This window comes from Myotis davidii, unplaced genomic scaffold, assembly GCF_000327345.1.
Source record: "Myotis davidii unplaced genomic scaffold, ASM32734v1 scaffold494, whole genome shotgun sequence".
NCBI classification, from domain to species: Eukaryota; Metazoa; Chordata; class Mammalia; order Chiroptera; family Vespertilionidae; genus Myotis; species Myotis davidii.
This window is the reverse complement of record NW_006285480.1, coordinates 290,706-311,025: the sequence shown is the minus strand read 5'-3', so window position 1 is coordinate 311,025 and position 20,320 is coordinate 290,706. Positions and strand designations below refer to the sequence as shown.

Genomic DNA, 20,320 nt, shown 5'->3' with positions numbered 1-20,320 from the left:
CTGTCAGTGGCAGGGGGCTTCTTCCTGCTTTCGTTTTCGCATCCCTGTATTGTGCCTACATATGCAAATTAACCCTATCTTGTTGGCAGTTAACTGCCAATCTTAGTTGGCAGTTAATTTGCATATAGCCCTGATTAGCCAATGAAAAGGTATCGTCGTACGCCAATTACCATTTTTCTCCTTTATTAGTGTAGATGTTCTATATAATCTCATTTTAACATACTGACATCATTTCATTATATAAAAATTAAATTTCCTCTTTATACCAACATATTATTAGCTTATTTTACAGACTAAGAAATTGAATTTCAGAGAGGTTAAGAAATTGTCTCCCTTGTACACGGCTGGAAAACAATGGAGTCAAGTTTTAAATCTATGTCGTCCATCTCCAGCATCCTAGAATGTATGTTTTCAAAATCTTAGGCAGCCTAACATACCTATAAAGTTAAGCAGCTTTGATTCTGTTCATGTTCATCAGATTGATACTCTTTCCTATTGTAAGCCATTTCACAACGTTTTATAAAAAAAAAAAAAAAAACCTTCTATACCTAGAAAGTGCAAGCACACAACCCAGTGAAGTAGGTATTATTGGCCCCATAAAACCAGAAAAGAAAATAGAAGCTCCAAGAAATCAAATAACTTGCCCATTGCCACAGCTCATCAGTGAGGACTGGGAGCCGGATCCAGGCAGTCTGATGTCCCTTCCCTTGCTAAATGAGATTAAGTCCAAATCTAGATGTGACTGCAAGATTAAGGTTTTCCGCCTTTGTGGAAATGGAGGCTTGAGAGCTAAATGGAATTCATTGATACAAAAATGAGGGAAGTGACATGTCTGATTCCTGAGTTATGCCTGCAAAATTCAAATCTACTCTGCTAGTTAACAGAATCTAGTTGCCTGCCTATTAGCCAGTTTTCCTCTTGATAGGGCCCCGGGGACTTGGTGTCAACATAAAAAGGCTTTTTTGAGTGACATTCAGTTTGTGAGAAGATGAGTAGCAGGGAAAATGGTATAGGATCATAAATCATAAGACACCTATATTCCCCTTTAGGAGGCAGGATCGGGACCAGAGCCAGTCTACTAATGAAGAGGAACTCTGAAAACCCCTATCTTGAGGGATAAAAATTCAACTTAGTGGCCTTTGGCCCTGCCTTAGTGAAGAACATTTACTTGACAGACAGATGGCTATACACAGCATTTACATCATCAGTCACTATAAATTGAATCTGCCTCAGTAGATAAAGGTGTTATCTAGCAAATGGCCCCAAATGACCTTTTTATAATTGTTAAAATGGGATGAAAAGGACATAATCAATAAATAGCTTCTCTGTTCCCTGTGCTACTCCTTTCTCTCCCCCCTTCACTGCAGGAAATATTCCTTCAGAGAAAAGTTGTTTCCTATTTCTCTCCTCCCTGGCACTTTTTAAAGAAGACTTCAAAGGAGGTTGTGGACTGGCTCTTTAATGGACACTGCTTTTATTTCCTCTACCTGGTGTAAGGCACTGCTTAATGAATAGCAATAACTTTCTAAAATCACTGTTTGTCTAAAATTGCAACCCAGGAGTTGAATTTCATTAATCACTCTGACATATTTTGGGAAGAAATTACATAGAGGATCTAAATTTTGGATCATTTAAAATAGAACATATTACATGTCAGACCCTCCCCCCAAATAACAAAAACCATCATTGATTAGACTAGTATAGTATGACCTACAACAATAAATCTAACAAGATGCTCTTAAAATTGCTGTAGGAAGGATGCATTCATATGCAAATTTGTATAAAATGTAATACTAACCCATGTTGAGCCCACTACAATGTCTATGCTAGTGCCATGAAATATTTCTGGCAAGTTTATAAGAACATGTTGCAGGATCCTTTTTGCCTGATCCCAGAGGGGAAGAGAAAGCCGAGTCAGTGATTGGAACGCTGCCCCAAATCAGAAAAAGCTCTACTACATATGGAAAATACTCAATTAGGGGAGGGGCAGTGGAAAGAGACGAAGCTTTAATAAATAGTTAAAGCTGTCAGTTAACTATTAATGACTTATAAGTATTTATTCAGACCATCTTAACATAACCAACATAAAAGCAAAAACTGAACCATAAAACCAAGAAGTCTAATGTTCTCTGCTAAAAATCCTGATTACTGAAACAATTCTTAAGACCAATCCATAATTTCATATGGCATGCCCAAAACATGAATGATAGCTCTCTGCTTTATGGATTTCTGAGTCCTCAGTATAAATTAGGTAATCAAAGCTGGTTAATAATATAATAATGTATGTCAATTCTAATTGGAAAAAAAAGATAGTTTATTGTTTCTATTGCAAACCAGTTAATTTTGCTTCACTTTAAAATATTCAATCTATCTTTGGAAAGCCCAAAATATAGCTAGAAAATACTTATGCTCTAAAAACGTGAACTTTATGACAGAAACATTGAGGTTCATAAGTTAATTAATATGAGATCAGAAAGGAAAAATGGGATTAAAATAAATTGCTCTAGAAAGGTATCTGTCTTTGTCAATGGAGACTACATTACTGAGGGGTTTCAAAGAAAAACTGCTGTTGCAATGTCGGCAAGTTTTATGTCCAATGCAGTTTCTTAAAAGCCATCTTGCTTTTCTTGACAGGAAAGGGAGTGTTTGTTTTGTCTGCCTTCAAATTCTCATAAAAGCCACTCTGGAATCCTACACCCAGAACCTGTGCAGTGGGTAAGCTTGGCCTCCGCTGTCTGAGAGAGCTGCTTACGCAGGAGGCCTTTCCCAGAGAATGGGCTGTTTCTAGGAGGTGAACTCTACCGAGGGAAAAGAAAGAAAACCTTACCTGGGTAGTCATTCTTGTCTATGTCTGAGTCTCCTCTTAAAGTGTAGCCAAAGCCAGAAGGGATAGCCTGTGATGCCCACACTCCTTGCAAAATTTGGGAAGCCTTGGTGTTCAAGCCATGTTTGTTCCCGTTGTAAATGAACACTTTGCCTCTTTGATCCTGGCCTGCAAAGGGCGCACCGATGGCAACATCTAGAGAGACACATGAGCATATTTTTAAATAAAGAAGAATGTTTTGAAATAGAATTAAGTGCAATCAAAGAGCAGTGCCATACGGTCTAAAGGGCTTATTGTTTCCCATGAAATTTGTTGTAGCGAAGCAAGAGTAAGTTATTTGTTGTCTTTTCTCTATTCAACCTAAAAGGTACAATACAATAAAACCTCAATATAATGGACTAATTCAAGCAAGGGGGTGTTCATTAAACCCAAAAGTCCATCTATATACAGTGGGGCCTTGTCTTACAAGTTTAATTCATTCTGTGACGGAGCTCATAACTCAAATTACTCGTATGTCAAATCAAAAAGTGAACGAGTGAGACACGTGATGCTGGGCTGCTGTTGTGCCATTCACTGTGACGTTCGCTGCACCAACTAGCAGTGGGGTATCTGAAGCTGGCTCATAACCCGAATTTTAGCTCGCAACTCCAAGCAAAAAATTGGCCAAGAGATGGCTCATATCTAGAAAAACTCATTAGTCGGGACACTCATAAGTCAAGGCCCCACTGTATATAAAAGCCTAAGTGACCGGCCAATGCACAATGACCACCAGGGGGCAGATGCTCAACAAAGGAGCGGCAGAGCGACAGCAACTTTGCAGAGTGCCCTCTCACACTCTGGTACCCCTTGGGGGATGTCCGACTGCCGGTTTCAGCCCCATCCCCGCAGGCCAGGCTGAGGGACCCCACTCACTCCGCAGATGCCCTTCGAGCCCCAGTGCTGCCCCAGGTGCAGCCGGTTGAGGAGGGACGACTGGAGGTTGGCTCCAGGGCGTATCCAGGCCATCTCACCCAGTCCCGCCCTGCCAGTCACCTTCTAATTAATTTCCTTTCAATGTGCATGAATCCATGCACTGGGCCTCTAGTTATATAATAAAGATTTTCCTAACGTGTATGTTAAAAAATTGACAAACAGTTACTTTACCTGCTTTTACTTACATAGACACGTTTATGTAATTAAAATTAAGTATGTATGAAAAGTTTAATTTCACAGAGAAGTTTTCTATATGTATTACAGTAATTTTAAATTTCTACTGAATAGATCTAGTAAATGCTTGTATGCACCAGTCACCAGGAGTAAACAAATGCACACAGCTGGGGCGTGGCTTAGCACAACTCCAAACATCTGCCAGCACACTTTCAAACTGCTGCAGAAATTCATGTGACAACAGAACCAATCACCACTCTTGCTGTGGTGTAATCACATGCTAATCACTCACTGAACACTCTTTATGAGCAGTGACACTTGGATTTAAGTCTGTAGACTATAGCTGTAAATATGTAATATTTATTTATATCATGAAATTACTATAGTGTTTTTTCAACATATGGCCTATTCGATAAAATTTGTTTAAAATAACAGTGAATTAATAACAAAAGTAACCTGTTTACTTAATTATAAGCAAATCATAGAGGCATTTTAAAATTAATAGGATGTTAATTTTCACATATAATATATGGACCAGAAATTTGCCCATTAAATCTGAAGTCTGTTAAATTGAAGTCCGAAAAATCGAGGGTTTACTGTACCAGATACTTAATACCAATACCTGCGAAAAGTACTAAGGAATACTGAGCTGATGCAATAGCTGAGGCTATTTTGTTAGAGAAAATTCCTATTCATTCCACAAACTTCAATCAAGAAACCCACTATATGTTGGTTATTAACTTAAAGTCCCAAAAAGTATGCAAGATTTTGTGTGAGCATGCATGTTTTTCTGAGGACAGGGTACTTACAAGACATTTATGAATTCCTAACTTAACCACAATCCTAAGCTAATAATTTAACCCTACTTTATTACAAACATTGAAGCTGCCTTTCAGCTGAACTTACAGACCAAACACCTGCAATAATGTAAACATGGAAAGTTTTTAATAAAAAAAAATTTAATTCAGCATCACCTATACATAAGCCATCTAGGTTAATCAGAAGGCCATATACTTACTAACATACGAACATATACTTATTTGTTTTGGACTCGGTACATATCAAAGATTTTCTAGTTCTCTTCGAGTCACTAAATCCAAATATCAATTTTTTAACTTTATTTTTATTGTTGACACTATCACGTATGTCCCCAATTTCCCCCTTTTGCCCACCTCCACCCAGCAGCCACCCCTTTTCCCTCTGGCCATCACCTCACTGTCATCTGTGTCTATAGATTATGCATATATGTTCTTTGGCTAATCTCTTTAAAAATTATCCTGCCTTTATTTAGACCTGTTATATGACATACAAAATCAACATGAGAAAATGTCCATGTAACACCTATATTAATCAAAACATATAAATTTTAAGTTGCCTTGAGATTTTTGATAGCGTATTAAACATCCACTGCATCATACACACCACTGTCAATGCTTCAAAATGTCCATGCCACAGTAACATTGAATTATGACACATCAACAATCTCCATACATTGGTGTAAATTACCATGGTATCCATCTTGATTCAGGTCTCCTAAGTGGGCCACCGCACTGCCAAACCTCCCGAAAACCTCCGTGCCTGCGAGCACCTGAGGGTCTTCAAAGGTGAGAGCGCTCACTTGCATATACAGGTAAACTTGACCCACTTCCCTGGGGTTACTCTCAAATTCACGTTCCATAAAGAGAGGGGCCCCAATCAGTATGTCATCCATCCTGTAGTGGACAAAGAGAGAGGTCAGCACTCTGGCAGAGATGAGATTCTTTTTGGTATATTTTAAATCAACTGGATTAGTACATTTCCATTGGTATTTTTCCTTTAGCAAGGGACATTTTACAATCATCACCTTTCATTGATTTGTTATGTCTATGCAGTAGAATGCTGCAAGAAAATAAGGTTATTAAATGATCCCACTGAACTCTTTAATGATGTTAAAGTGTTTGCTTTAAGAAAACCACAGATATTTCACCTTTTCCACTTTGAGTGCATTTCCAGAAACTATAGATATACAACTAAAACATATCAGAAGGACCTAATTAGGTTTATCTAAAAGTGGATTACAGGTTTCCAGAATTTATATGCCTATACACTTAAATTATGAAGTTTTCTTGACAGTAATAAGGCTTAAAAAGAAATTTCTCCTCCTATTTCCTATTGTTACCTTCATTTAAATAAAACACAGACCAGAGAGGGTGGTAATACTGGCTAGAAAGATAAAATTTCATCCCAAAAGAGAATTTACAATTATTTTTTTAAGTGAAGATATAACAAGAAACTAATAGGTAATTCTCAAGGGTGAAAAAAATTCAAGAAACAGACACCTAACCAAATTATTTAGAGATAAAGACATAACCACCAAGAATAAAAAACAAAAATGGTTAAAGGTATTTCCTTCACAGAGTCAGATAGCAAACGAAAGAATAAAACAGAGCCTTTTGCCTTAACCAGTTTGGCTCAGTGGATAGAGATCAGCCCACAGACTGAAGGGTTTCGGGTTCAATTCCCATCAAGGGCACATACCTCAGTTTCAGGCTGGATCCCTGGCCCTAGTCTGGGTGCGTGCCAGAAGGCAACCAATAGATGTGTCTCTCTCACATCAATGTTTCTCTCTGTGTGTCTCTCCCCATCCCTTGCACTTTCTCTAAAAATCAATGAAAAAATGTTCTCAGGTGAGAATAAACAACAAAAATAAACAGAGTCTTCTAAGCTATTTAGGGTTTTAAAACCATAAACATGTATTATTTTTATTTAAATATTTTAAAGAAAAGTCACATCAACCAAAATTTGTAATTTGATCTGTACTAATGACCTCCACTGTAATTTGTCTGCAGACACCCCATCCTAGGAAGTGCAATAATGTGAAAATGACTTCAGGCAGAAATACAAATCTGCATTTGACTTTTATGTCTATGTAGATTAGATGATGTGTAGAAGTTTGTCAAATTAACTACTAAAATATTAGCATTGACCTAAAAGGCAGGGTTGAGGTGGGAATAGTTACTGAGAGCATGACACCTCTTTTATAGCAATCTGCAAGACTATCAACATCACCCTGACTCACCCCTCTCTCCAACTTCTTGCCTTCTGTGTGGTGTTCATCCACTGTCTGTTTCTCCATATGATTCAACAGGCAGCCTGTGTACTGACTGTGTTTAAGATACTGTGATAAGTGATTTAACGAATACAATGACTGTTAGATCAACCCTGTTCCTAATTAACTTACAAGTGAGGTCAAACTGCTACTCATATAACTATAAACAAGGCATAGTAAGAAAAGTATGAGTGTTCAGCTAGTGTTGCTCAGTGGTTGAACATCGATCCATACCCCAAGAGGTCACTGGTTCGATTACTGGTCAGGACACATACCCGGGTTGTGGGCTCAATCCCCAGTATGGGGCACACAGGAGGCCGCCAATCAATGATTCTCTCTCATTATTGATATTTCTAATTCTCCCTCTTCCTTCATCTCTGTAATCAATACAGATATTTAAAAAAAGAAAAAAGTATAAGTGATTCAAACTAAATGCTGGGGGTTCCAGATGGGAGATAGCATTGAACCTGAGTGGGATTCTGACAGGTAGATCTACAGGTAGGCTTTCCAGGTGATGGTGCCATGAACCAAGGCAAGTGTCCCTAAGTGAAGTTAGGAAACACTGAATGGTCCAAGAAAGTATATAGGCATGCTAGAAGAATGCCTATATATTATTTTATATAAAATCAATATTATATATAATACTGGAGGCCTGATGCATGAAAATTCGTGCAAGAGTAGGCCTTCCTTCTCCTGGCTGCTGGCACCAGCTTCCCTCCAGCACCCAGGACCTGGGCTGCTGGCACCGCTTCCCTCTGGCACCTGAGACCCAGGCTGCTTCCCTCCTCTGGCCACCACAGGCACCCGGGACTGGGGCTGGCTTCCCTCTGGCCCCAGCTTCAGCAGAGCTCCCTTCTGTAGCGCTTCGCTTCCATGTTGTCTTCAGTCTTTGCTCCCAGCTGGTATATGCAAATTAACCGCCATCTCTGTTGGCAGTTAATTTGCATATCACGCTGATTAGCCAATGGGAGGCGTACCCTTTTTGTCTTTTATTAGATAGGATAAGCAATAAGAAAGCAACCTATTAAAAGTTGGGCAAAAGATCTGAATAGACACCTCATCAAAGACAATATACAGATGGCAAATAAGCATTTGAAAAGATGCTCAATATCACATATCACTAGAGAACTGGAAATTAAAACAATAATACCACTACACACCTATTAGACTGGCCAAAATCCCAAACACTGAAAACACCAAATGCTGACATGGCTGTGGAGTAACAGAAACTCTCATTCATTACTGGTGGGAATACAAAATGGTACAGCCAGCCACTTTGGAAGACCATTTGGCAGTTTCTGACAAAATAAAACACTCATACCACATGATCTAGCAAACACACTTCTTAACATTTACCAAAATGAGTTGAAAACTTATGCCTACACAGAAACCTGTGCATGGATGTTAATAGTAGTTTTATTCATAATTGTGAAAACTTGGAAGCACCCAAAGGATTTTTCAATAGGTCAATGGATAAACAAATAGCGGTGCTGACAACAGCAAATGCTGGTGAGGATGTGGAGCAATGGGAACTCACATTCATTGCTAGATGAAATGCAAAATGGTACAGTCACTTTGGAAGACATTCTGAAAGTTTCTTACCAAGCTAAACATAGGTTTACCATGTGATCCCACAATCATGTTCTTATATAGTTACCTAAAGAAATTGAAAATTTATGTCCACACAAAAACCTACATTTGCTCCAAATTGGAGGCAGTCAAGATATCTTTCAAGAGCTGAATGGATAAGCAGACACTGGTACATAATACAATGGAATAATCTTTAGCAATAAAAGAAAATGAGCTATCAAACCACAAAACAATGTGCAGGAACTTTAAATGTGTATTGCTAAGTGAAAGAAGTCAGTCTGTAAAGGCTACTACTGTGTGATTCCAATTCTATGACATTTTGGAAAAGGCAAAACTATAGAGACAGTGAAAAGATCAGTAGTTGGCAGGGATGGGTGAGCAGAAGGATGAATAGGTGAAGCACAGGACATGTTTAGGATAATGAAACTATTCTATATGATACTATATGTGGATATATGATATTAGGCATTTGGTAAAACCCATAGAATGTACAACACAAAGTGAACCCTAATGTACACTATGACTTCAGTTAATAGTGTATCAATATTGGTCCAACATTTATAATAAATGTACAATAGCAATGCATGATGTTAATAGGAAAAGTGAGTGTGGAGGGGAGAGGTAGTTAGTGTGAATTATCAGTATTTCCTGCTCAATTTTTCTGTAAACTCAAATGTGCTCTAAAAAATAGTTTATTAATTGAACAAAAATGATAATTGCTAAAGTTAAGCACAGATAACTTGAGAATAGCATGAGTTTTTTAAATTAAATCTTTATTGTTGAAAATGTTACATATTCCTCTTTTTTCCACCATTGACCCCTTCTAGGCAGCCCAGACCCTCCACCCCAGGCCTTTACCACCCTACTGGGTTATACATATATGCATACAAGTTCTTTGGTTGATCACTCCCCACCCTCCTCCATCTTCCCTCTGAGATTCCACAGTCTGTTCTCTGGTTCTTTTTTGTTCATCAGTTTATTTGTTACTAGATTCCACATATGAGTGAGATCATGTGATACTTGCCTTTTTCTGACTTATTTCACTCCAACACTTATTTCGCTCTCCAGGTCCCCCATGCTATCTCAAAGGGTAAGAGATCCTTCTTTTGTACTGCTGTATTCCATGGTATAAAGGTACCACAACTTTTTTACCCACTCATCTACTGATGGGCACTTGGGCTGTTTCCAGATCTTAGATATTGTAAATTGTGCTGCTATGAATATAGGGATACATACATTCTTTCTGACTGGTGTTTTTGGTTTCTTAGGATACATTCCTAGAAATGGGATTCCTGGGTCAAATGGCAGTTCCATACTTAATTTTTTGAGGAAATCCCATACTGTTTTTTATAATGGCTTCACACCCTTGACTGGAATCGAACCTGGGACCCTTCAGTCTGCAGGCCAATGCTCTATCCACTGGGCTTCCTTTTCTTTTTGTTAATGGTTTCTATTGCTGTGTGAAAGCTTTTGATTTTTATGTAGTCCCATTTTTTTATTTTCTCTTTAGTTTCCTTTGCCCCAAGAGATGTATCCATGAACATATTGCCATTAGAGATGTCTGAGATTTTGCTGCATGTGGTTTCTTCTAGAATTTTTATGGTTTCATGAATTATATTTAAGTCTTTTATACATTTTGAGTTTATTCTTGTGTATGGTGTAAGTTGGTGGTCTAGTTTTGCATGTATCCATCCAATTTTCCCAACATCATTTATTGGACTGTCTTGACTCTATTGTATATTCTTGCCTCTTCTGTCAAATATTAATTTAGTATAATGGCATGGGTCGATCTCTGGAAAATCTGTTTTGTTCAATTGTCCTATATGCCAGTACCAGGCTGTTTTGATTACAGTGGTTTTGTAGTATAACTTGATATCCGGTATTGTGATCCCTCCAACTGTGTTTTTCTTTCTCAAGATTGTTGCAGCTATTTGGGGTCTTTTTTGGTTCCATATATATTTTTCGAGTATTTGTTCTAGATCTGTGAAGTATGTTGTTGGTGTTTTAATAGGGATTTCACTGATCTGTGAAATATGCTGTTGGTATATTAATAGGTATTGAACTGAATCTGTATATTGCTTTGGGTAGTATGGAAATTTTAATGATGTTAATTCTATTAATCCATGAACATGGTATATTCTTCCACTTGTGTATATCTTCTTTCAACATCCAATAGTTTTTCAATTACAAGTCTTCCACCTCCTTGGTTAAGTTTATTCCTAAGTATCTTAATATTTTTGATGCAATAGTAAATGGGGTTATTTGTTTAGTTTCTCTTTCTGAGATTTCATTATTGGTGTATAAAAATGCCATTGATTTCTGGGTGTTAATTTTGTATCCTGCTACCTTGACAAATTCATTTCTTAAATCTAGAAGTTTTTTGGTGGAATCTTTAAGGTTCTGTATGTTCAATATCATGTCTTCTGTGAATAATGACAGTTTTACTTTCTCCTTTCTAATTTGGATGTCTTTTATTTCTTCTTCTTGTCTGATTGCTGTAGTTAGGATTTCCAGTACTATGTTAAATAAGAGTGGTGAAAGTGGACATCTCTGTCTTGTTTGTGTTGTTAGGGGAAATGGTTTTGGTTTTGCTCATTGAATATGATGCTGGCTGTAGGATGTTTGTCATATTTGGCCTTTATTATGTTGAGAAATGATTCCTCTATTCCCACTTTGTTGAGAGTTTTTATCAAAAATGGTGTTGGATTTTGTTGAATGCTTTTTCTGCATCTATTGATATGATCATGTGATTTTTGTCTTTCAATCTGTCTATGTGGTGTATCACATTTATTGATTTGGGAATATTGCATTGGCCTTGCATCCCTGGAATAAATCTCACTTGGTCATAGTGTATGATCTTTTTAATATATTTCTGGATCTGACTTGCAAAAATTTTGTTGAGGATTTTAGCATCTATGTTCATCAAGGATATTAGACTGTAGTTCTCTTTCTTTGTAGTGTCTTTATCTGGTTTTGAAATTAGGATAATGCCGGCCCAATTTCCCCTAACTTCCCTCCCCTGCTGGCCCAGTCACCTCTAACTTCCCTCCCTTGACAGCCTGGTTGCCCCTAACTGCCCTCCCCTGCAGGCCTGGTCACCCCTAACTCCACTTTCCTACAGGCCTGGTTGCCCCTAACTGCCCTCCCTTGCAGGACTGGTCCCCCTCCTAACTGCCTCCCCTGCAGGCCCGGTCACCCCAAACTGCACTCCCCTGCAGCCTGGTCACCCCTAACTGCCCTCCCCTTAGGCCTGGTCCCTCCCCCCTGCCCTCCCTTGCAGGCCTGGTCCCTACAACCTGCCCTCCCTTGCAGGCCTGGTCCCTTATAACTGCCCTCCCCTGCCGGCCATCTTGTGGTGGCCATCTTGTGTCCACATGGGGGCAGACATCTTGTGTGTTGGAGTGATGGTCAATTTGCATATTACCTCTTTATTATATAGGATTCCCTTTAGCTCTATGCAGCTAGCTAGCCTATGTCTTTTGAATAAAGTATTTAATCCATTTACATTTAAGATTATTGATATTTATTGCCATTTTAATTCTGTATGCCTATGTTTTCCTCTCTCTGTATTTCTTCTTCTCATTTCATCAGTCCCCTTAGCATTTCTTGCAGTGCTGGTTTGGTGGTGATAAACTCCTTTAGCCTTTTGTGGTCTGGGAAGCTCTTTATTTCAGCATCTATTATGAATGATAGCCCTGATGGGTAGAGTAGTCTTGATTTCAAATCCTTGCTATCCATTACCTTGAGTACTTCATGCCATTTCCTTCTGGAATGTAGAGTGTCTGATGAGAAACCAGCTGACAGTCTTATGGGAGCCCCTTTGTTGGGAACAGTTTTCTCTTGCTGCCTTTAAGATTCTCTCTTTGTCTTTAATTTTTGGCATTTTAATAATTATGTGTTTGGGTATGGGCCAGTTTGGGTTCTTCTCTGTCTCGTGGACTTGTGTGACCTTTTCCTTCACCAGGTTAGGCATGCTTTCTGCCATTATTTCTTCAAATACATTCTCTATCCCTTGCTCACTTTCTTCCCCTTATGGCATACCTATTATGTGAATATTGTTATGTTTCATTTTGGCCCATAGCTCCCTTAAGCTGTCCTCCTGTTTTTTAATTGTTTTTTTGTGTGTTTTTTTTACTTTTTGGTTCTCCGATTGAGTTATTTCCCCCCCCATAATGTCTTTTAATTCACTGATCTAATCCTCGACATTCCCTAATCAGCTGTGTATTCCTTCCAATGTGTTCTATATTAGTGATATATCATTCTTTATTTCCAACTGCTCTTTTTTCATATTACTATATCTTTTCTCATGCTGTTGAGCATCTTTGCCTTCGTTATTCTGAACTCTATGGCTGGTAAATTTCTTATCTCCATTTTGTTCAGCTCTTCTTCTGGAGAATTCTCTTGTTCTTTCATTTGGGGGTTGTTTTTTGTCTCCCCATTTTGGCTGACTGGGTTTGCGTCTATGTATTAGGTAGATCTGCTACAACTCCCAATCTCTAGTGCAGGACAGTGTCAGATGCTGTTTCTGACTGTCCCTGAGTACCTTGTTTGGGGCTGTCAGCAATCCACAGCTTGTAGATCCCTCTACTGGGGCTGTATGCCTTTGGAAAGAACCAGTATGGGCTCCAGGCTCTTCTTTTCCTAGCCTCGGGCCCCGAAGAAGTTCAGGCAAAGGCTGAAAGCCTTCAGACATCTTTCTCTGCTTGCAGTCTGGTCGTTATCAGCCTTGATTGTCCTCAAACTATTGACCACAGGGTGGAGTGAGAGGTTTTACAACAGGGTGTGGCAACTGCTTTCCTCCCAGGCAAAAACCTCCTGGATAGCAAAGTTCCATCAGAGAAAGATGTCATCCAAAGCTGGGTGAGGGAATGTCTCAGCATAGTAAACCAGGGTGACTGCCCTTCAAGCTCCAATCTCTAATCTTGGACTCCCATCACACACTTCTAGTCCACTCTGTCCTCCTTATGCTGGATCCCAAGGTGGGTGGCTGCACACAACATTTGTGCATTGGCTCTTTAAGAGGGTGCCTGCATTTCTAGCCATCTCTCACTGGCAGACAGCAACCTTGCTTCTTTACACAGCCAGGTGTTATGTGAGCACCTTTCCCAGTTCTGGTTCACTGGTCTGGGCACCCAGCTTGGGATTTAGACCCCAGAGTTCTCAGTGGGAACCCCCACAGCTGGGATATCCCTCCAGAACTTCAGCTGCTGTCTGTGCTCTGCACTTCCTGCCAGTCTCTATGTGGTCTCCACTTTCGGTCCTTGATTATCAGGGTTCTCTCTAGCCAGTCTTCAGTTGATTTTTCAAGTTGTTTTTTCTGTATTTTAGTTGTATTTCCAGTTTGGTCCTGGGAGAGTGCCAGTATAGCTTCCACTTACTCTGCCACCATTTTTAATTCCGAGAATAGCATGAGTTTTGACATCATACTGATCTAGATTTAAAATCTGGTTTTAGTAACTAGCTGTGCCATACTGAACAAGTCACTTTACCTGTAAAATGTAGATAAGATAGGAATAGGGTACTTTATTAGATACATCACTTAAGATCTCTCTCTGTTTGTCTGTTTGTCTCTCTCTCCAATGTGTGCACATACACACTGATTATGCAATCGTTTTTCATATATGATAGGTATTATGAAGGCATCGGGCTAGCCATTGATAGGAATACAAAATATTTTACATGATAACAATACACATAGAAAGGGTTTCTGTTAAAATTGCAAAATGTGCCCTGACCTGTGTGGCTCAGATAGTTGGAACATCATCCTGTACACCAGTAGGTGGTGGGTTCGATTCACAGTCAGGGAACATACCCAGGTTTTGGGGTTGATCTAAGTTTGGGGTACATAAAGAGGCAACCTCTATTAATGTTTCTTTATCTCTCTCCCTTTCTCTCTCAAATCAATTTATAAAATGCAAAATGCATTCTCCTTTTCATCTCCTATCTTGGAGGAGCCAGAAAGAAGTGAAACATGCCTTTGGGGTCTGGGGCTTCAGGGACATCTAGAATAGGCTTTCATTATCTATCCACAGCAGGGGAAATAACACATGGATGGAAAAGCACCTTGAACAGTGACTTCACAGACCTGTAAGAAGGAAGGGAATTGTGGTAGGTTGTGAAAGGCAGGCTTATGGAATTGCTATTATTTTGGTGTCAGATTCCAAAACATAAGTTGGATTGCTATACTTAGATAAAACTTTTTTAATGGTCCAGATACATCTACTTCAAAAAATTGCCATTGCTTACAATCCTGTTTTGTTCCAGGCAGAGAGGAGAGCAGAAATTGGGCCATTCTAGCCTCTGGCATTCCCTTGCAGGAACCTGGCTGCCTCTCTTTCTGTGTTTTTGTTGTTGTTTTTTGTTTGGTTTTCATTGCTGGTATGAAGAAGAATTTGTTAAACACCTAACTGTGTGTGTTGCTGTCTTGTAGTTCAAAGACATCAAAAATCATCAGTTCCCTATTATAGAGGCTGAGTGGGGCCATTTTCTCATTCTGTAAAGAAGGGAAAAAATAATAATTGGTCCCTGAGGGTATGAACATGACATAGGACTGACACAATTGGCTCACTCTATTTATCACTGCCAACACTAAGTTCTAGAAATGAGAAATTATTTGACTTATCATTGTGAAAGACCAACAAATTCAAGGAATCTTTGGATTCTTGGAATATTATAACAGCACTGATTTATTTTCTTGGGAATACATTTTCCTAGATATTTAAGGGTAAGTCTTCTAAAATGTTCTAAATGCCAAAAAAAAAGAGGAAGACATTTGTTCTTAATTTATAATTGTGTTCTCATAAGGTTGAGAGACAATAACTGTCTTGGACTCAATTGGTACAATGTGCCTTGTGGAATATTTTGTACTTAGTGTCAATATTTTTTCTATTAGCAATACCACTTAAGAGTCACAGCATACATTACTGTTTAGGCTGGTGTTGTTAAATCTCAATTTGTAGTTCATTAGTGAATTGTGAAATCAATTTAATGGGTCTTGACAAGCAATTTTTTAAATGAAAGAAATATAATAGAAAATATTGGAGTGAATGAATTATACATAATAAGGGTAAATATTGTTCCATGAAGCTTTTGTTTCAGTTGTACATGTGTGTAATGGGTTTCAGTGTCAAATGCATTTCCTTCTATGGGCCACAAGGCAAAAAAAAAAAAAATCATTGAAAATCACTGCAGTATGCTATGTGAGTTATTAGGTTACTTCAAAATTTATTTGTGAAATCTTTTTTAAAAAATATTATATATATATGTATATATATACACATACATACACACACACACACACACACACACACACACATATATATATATTAGAGAAGGAGGAAGAGAAGGGAAGTGAGAGAAACATCAATATGAAAGCAAAACATTGATCAGATGCATCCTGCATGCCTCTTACTGGGGATCAAGCAGGCAATCAAAAATTTTAATATATTTTATTGATTTTTTACAGAGAGGAAGGGAGAGGAATAGAGAGTTAGAAACATTGATGAGAGAGAAACATCGATCAGCTGCCTCCTGCACACCTCCTACTAGGGATGTGCCCAAAACCAAGGCACATGTCCTTGACCAGAATAGAAACTGGGACCTTTCAGTCTGCAGGCCGATGCTCTATCCACTGAGCCAAACTGGTTAGGACTCAAATATATATATATATATTTTTAATATATCCAATTCAAGTTTAAAGATTTTTTAAAAATTGTTTTATTGCTTAAAGTATTACAAAGAGTATTACATATGTCTCCTTTTTTTTTTCCTGCCCTTAATCCCCTGGTCTCTCCTACCCCCCAGTGTCTTATGTCCATTGGCAGGCAAGCAGGCAAAGTGGTTAGGGGCAATTAGGTAGTCAGGCGAGTGGTTAGGGGCCATCAGGCAGGCAAGCAGAGGCAGTTAGGGGCAATCAGGCAGGGAGGCAGGTGAGCAGTTAGGAGCCAGCAATCCCGGATTGTGAGAGGCAGCATTCTGGATGTCCTTCCAGATGAAGCTGTGGCAGTGGGAGGCCGAGGCAGAGCTGGTTAGGGGTGATCAGGCAGGCAGGCAGAGTAATTAGGGGCAATCAGGCAGGCATGGCAAGTGGTTAGGGGTGATCAGGCAGGCAAGCAATTAGGGTCATCAAGCAGGCAGGCAGAGTGGTTAGGCGCAATGAGAAGCATGCAAGGTGGTTAGGGGCAATCAGATGGGCTGAGGGACCCTCCCTCCCTCCCTCATGCACGAATTTTGTGCACCGGGCATGTAGTACATGTATAAATATATACATTTACATACATATATATGTATATATAAAACAATGATGAAGAAATAATAGTGGCCCTGACCAGTTTGGCTCAGTGGATAGAGTGTTGGCCTATGGACTGAAAGGTTCCGGGTTTGATTCTGGTCAAGGGTATGTACCTTGGTTGCAAGCACATCCCCAGTAAGAGGTGTGCAAGAGGCAGCTGATAGATGTTTCTCTCTCATTGATGCTTCTAACTCTCTATCCCTCTCCCTTCCTCTCTGTAGGATATCAATAAAATATATATTTTTAAAAAGAAATAATAGTGATCAGATTTTCATTAAAAGCTATCTTCTGTCTGTTTGGGTCATGTTGGTGCTTTGGATGAGATCTAAGATATTATGTAAAGGCATTTTATAAAAGTAGGATATATGTGCTAAATTTTATTTTATCTGAAATGTCTAATGTTTAAGCAGATTTCTTTAAATCTCTGTGTATCTTTCACACAGGTTTTATTTATGTCTTTTTTTCATGTATACATCCAGGCAAAGCTCAATTTATCATCCTTTATATGATATTTGATATAGAAACAATGTAAACATATTCCTGAAAAGCAGAGCATAAATACAATGAAAAGAGATGATGAGAGAGCCCCCAATGAGAATATTCAATATGAAAAATCTTGATTCAAGTTTTCTGCAGCCAAATGGTGTTAATGTGTTAATTTAATATATACATTTTATGTTTCATTTTTTCCCCAATAATACATATTACATGCTAATGCTCCTGACTCATTTTCAAAATGTAGTTATTTACAAAAGAATCCAGATTAGAAGACAGTATAACTAATCGACCTTAATTCTTTTATGATAGGCAAGAACTAAAATAGCTTATCAATTATATTACAGATCAATTTAATTTATAATCTCTTTATGTTTTAGTTTTCTAGATTATCTACTTATTTCTATCATAATTATCTCTCTTGTATGAGAGAACATACTTAAACTAAATCTAGCACCAAAACATAGTTTCCCAAAGCTGCTTCCTTTCAAATAAGTATTTTTCTAAAATGCTCTCAAGTTGAATAATTGCTAGGAATCTTTTTAAACTTATTTCCTTTTGGCCCTTCAGAGGCTAGAAACAATACAATGGTTAAAATTGTAATTCTGTGAATTTTTGAAATAGTATAAATACTGTAAGTTTCAAAAGCCATTAGAAGAAAAAAAAAGATTTGCTTGCTTGGGCTCAAGATGAAAAATATCATCTCCATTTGTTGCTAAGTTTGTCCAGAAATTCCAAACAGAGTTTACATTGACTGGGTTTGTAGCTCTGGCTATTTTAAGATAACTAAACTAAATTTCACCAGCTTTGTTTACATTTTCAAAATAATCACAGGGTTGACAATATCAGCCACCAACCAGCATGCACACAACTGTTTGGTCTAAACTTTTGAAGTCCAACCATAATATCTGGAGCCTGGCCCTCCATACTTCCACTCAGTATCAGCCCTCAATACACACACACACACACAATCATACGCTCTTGGCAGTTACATTACTTCTCCCATGATGTCGCAGGATGTGTGGTTAAGCATAACCAATGGACATAAGACACTGGGGGATGGGGGAGGCTAGGGGACTGTCTTGGGCAGGGAGAAAAAATGGACACATATGTAATACCCTTTGTAATAAAAAATAAAAATAAATAAATAAATAAAATAAAAATAAAAATAATTGAGAAGGGGGAGAAATTCTCAAAAATTTCCTTATTTGATCACATGACTTAATGACTTTTCATTTTTTGGTTTTTTCTTCCTGATGTTTAGATTTTGGAGCATTTGTAGGAACTTTGCTTTTGTTGTATAATGGATAGAAAAGAATGTTCACTGGGTAACCTCACTCACAATAGTTCTTCATTATCACTTGGCTGGAGAAAGTTTGGCTCAATCCACAAAATGTGGAGAGTCCTGGCTTCTGAGCACTGAACAACCAACCAACTCAGTGATGTTCTTAATCCTATTCTGAGTCACGGCACACCATCCTCTGGTTTACCAGAAAAGATACAGAGTGGGGGGAAAGCGGGTTTACCAGTACAGTTGTGAGTACATGAAACAGAATTTATTGTTGTGTTATTATTTATTAATTAATGTATTATTTTCTATACAAACAACTGTGAACCTACTTCTGCCCCACCCTATACATATGATATGAATTTGGGCAAAATAAAAAATTAGATCTCAAATCTAGTACTGAACTCTGCTTGGTGATGAGTGCTCACTAATACTTCCTTAATAACTAATAAATGCTGGGAAAGCTAAAAAGGGATTTGTAAATTTTAAAAAAATTGTAGAAGCCATAGACTCTGTAAAACTATCTGTGAATAATAACCTATGACTCAGTAAAATGTAGCTGTGACTATTTTTCATATAATCAAACAAACTGATTTTCTTATATGCCATGAACTTAAAAACCATTTACAACTGAATCTTTAAAAATCATCAGTCAGGCTCTGGCTGGTTTGGCTCTGCTTATAGCGTTGGCCCATGCACTGAAGGGTCTCAAATTCTATTCCCAGTCAAGAGCATGTACCTGGAATACTGGTTCAATCCCTGGCCCAGTAAAGATGCATGCAGGAAACAGGCAATTGATGTATCTCTCTCACACATCAATGTTTCTCTCTCTCTCTCTCTGTCTCTCTCTCTCTCTTTCTCTCTCTCCTTCCCCTTCCCTCCCATTCTCTCTCTAAAAATCAATGGGAAAAATATGCTAGGATGAGGATTATCAACAGCAAAAGTTACCAGTTATTTTCAGCACAATTAAAGAAAATCTTAAAGTTCTTTGGGTGAAATAACTTTGAAATCATGATTTTATATTTTTACAATGTAAAACCATACTTATAAAAATAATGTAAATTATTCAAATTCATACTTAATAAATAGAAATGTAGTTTTTTTATCAACAGCCAAAATAGAGTAAAACATTTAAAACATAGATATATTTTATTCTTCTATCATAACTTTTATTTAAGGTTACTGGAATCTATATAGACTATTTCTACATGTCTTTAAATAAATATATATAAACATATACATCCTATCTAATGAAAGAGAAACATGGTAATTAGCTGTATCTCCGCTACCCTTCCCATTGGCTAATCAGGGCGATATGCAAATTAACTGCCAGCCAAGATGATGGCTGACAGCCAGGCAGCTTGAAGCGAACATGAGGCTTGCTTGCTTCAGTGACGGAGGACTCGAACATTCCCTGCCTGCCGCTGCTGGGCTCTGAGCTGCTAAGAAACATTGTTACAAATATAGAAGCTAAACAAAACCCCAGAAACCTGTTTTCAGTCAGAACTGGAGTCGCAACAAAGTTTCAAATACAGAAAGTAAACAAATCCAGAAACCTGCTTTCAGCAGCGAGGTCTCACAGCTAAAGTGGGCTCTCAG

The 20,320-nt window shown here is 38.2% G+C and overlaps 1 protein-coding gene across 1 annotated transcript in view; it reads right to left on the bottom strand.

Annotated features, from left to right (window-relative positions):
- Window positions 1-20,320, bottom strand: part of ITGA8 (integrin subunit alpha 8) — a 201,994-nt gene that overhangs the window by 96,519 nt on the left and 85,155 nt on the right. The window contains exons 12-13 of the mRNA XM_006756159.2: window positions 5,477-5,682; window positions 2,828-3,019 (exon numbers count right to left, since the gene is read on the bottom strand). Of these exons, the coding sequence (XP_006756222.1) occupies window positions 2,828-3,019; window positions 5,477-5,682 (398 nt within the window). The remainder of the gene's footprint in view (window positions 1-2,827; window positions 3,020-5,476; window positions 5,683-20,320) is intronic.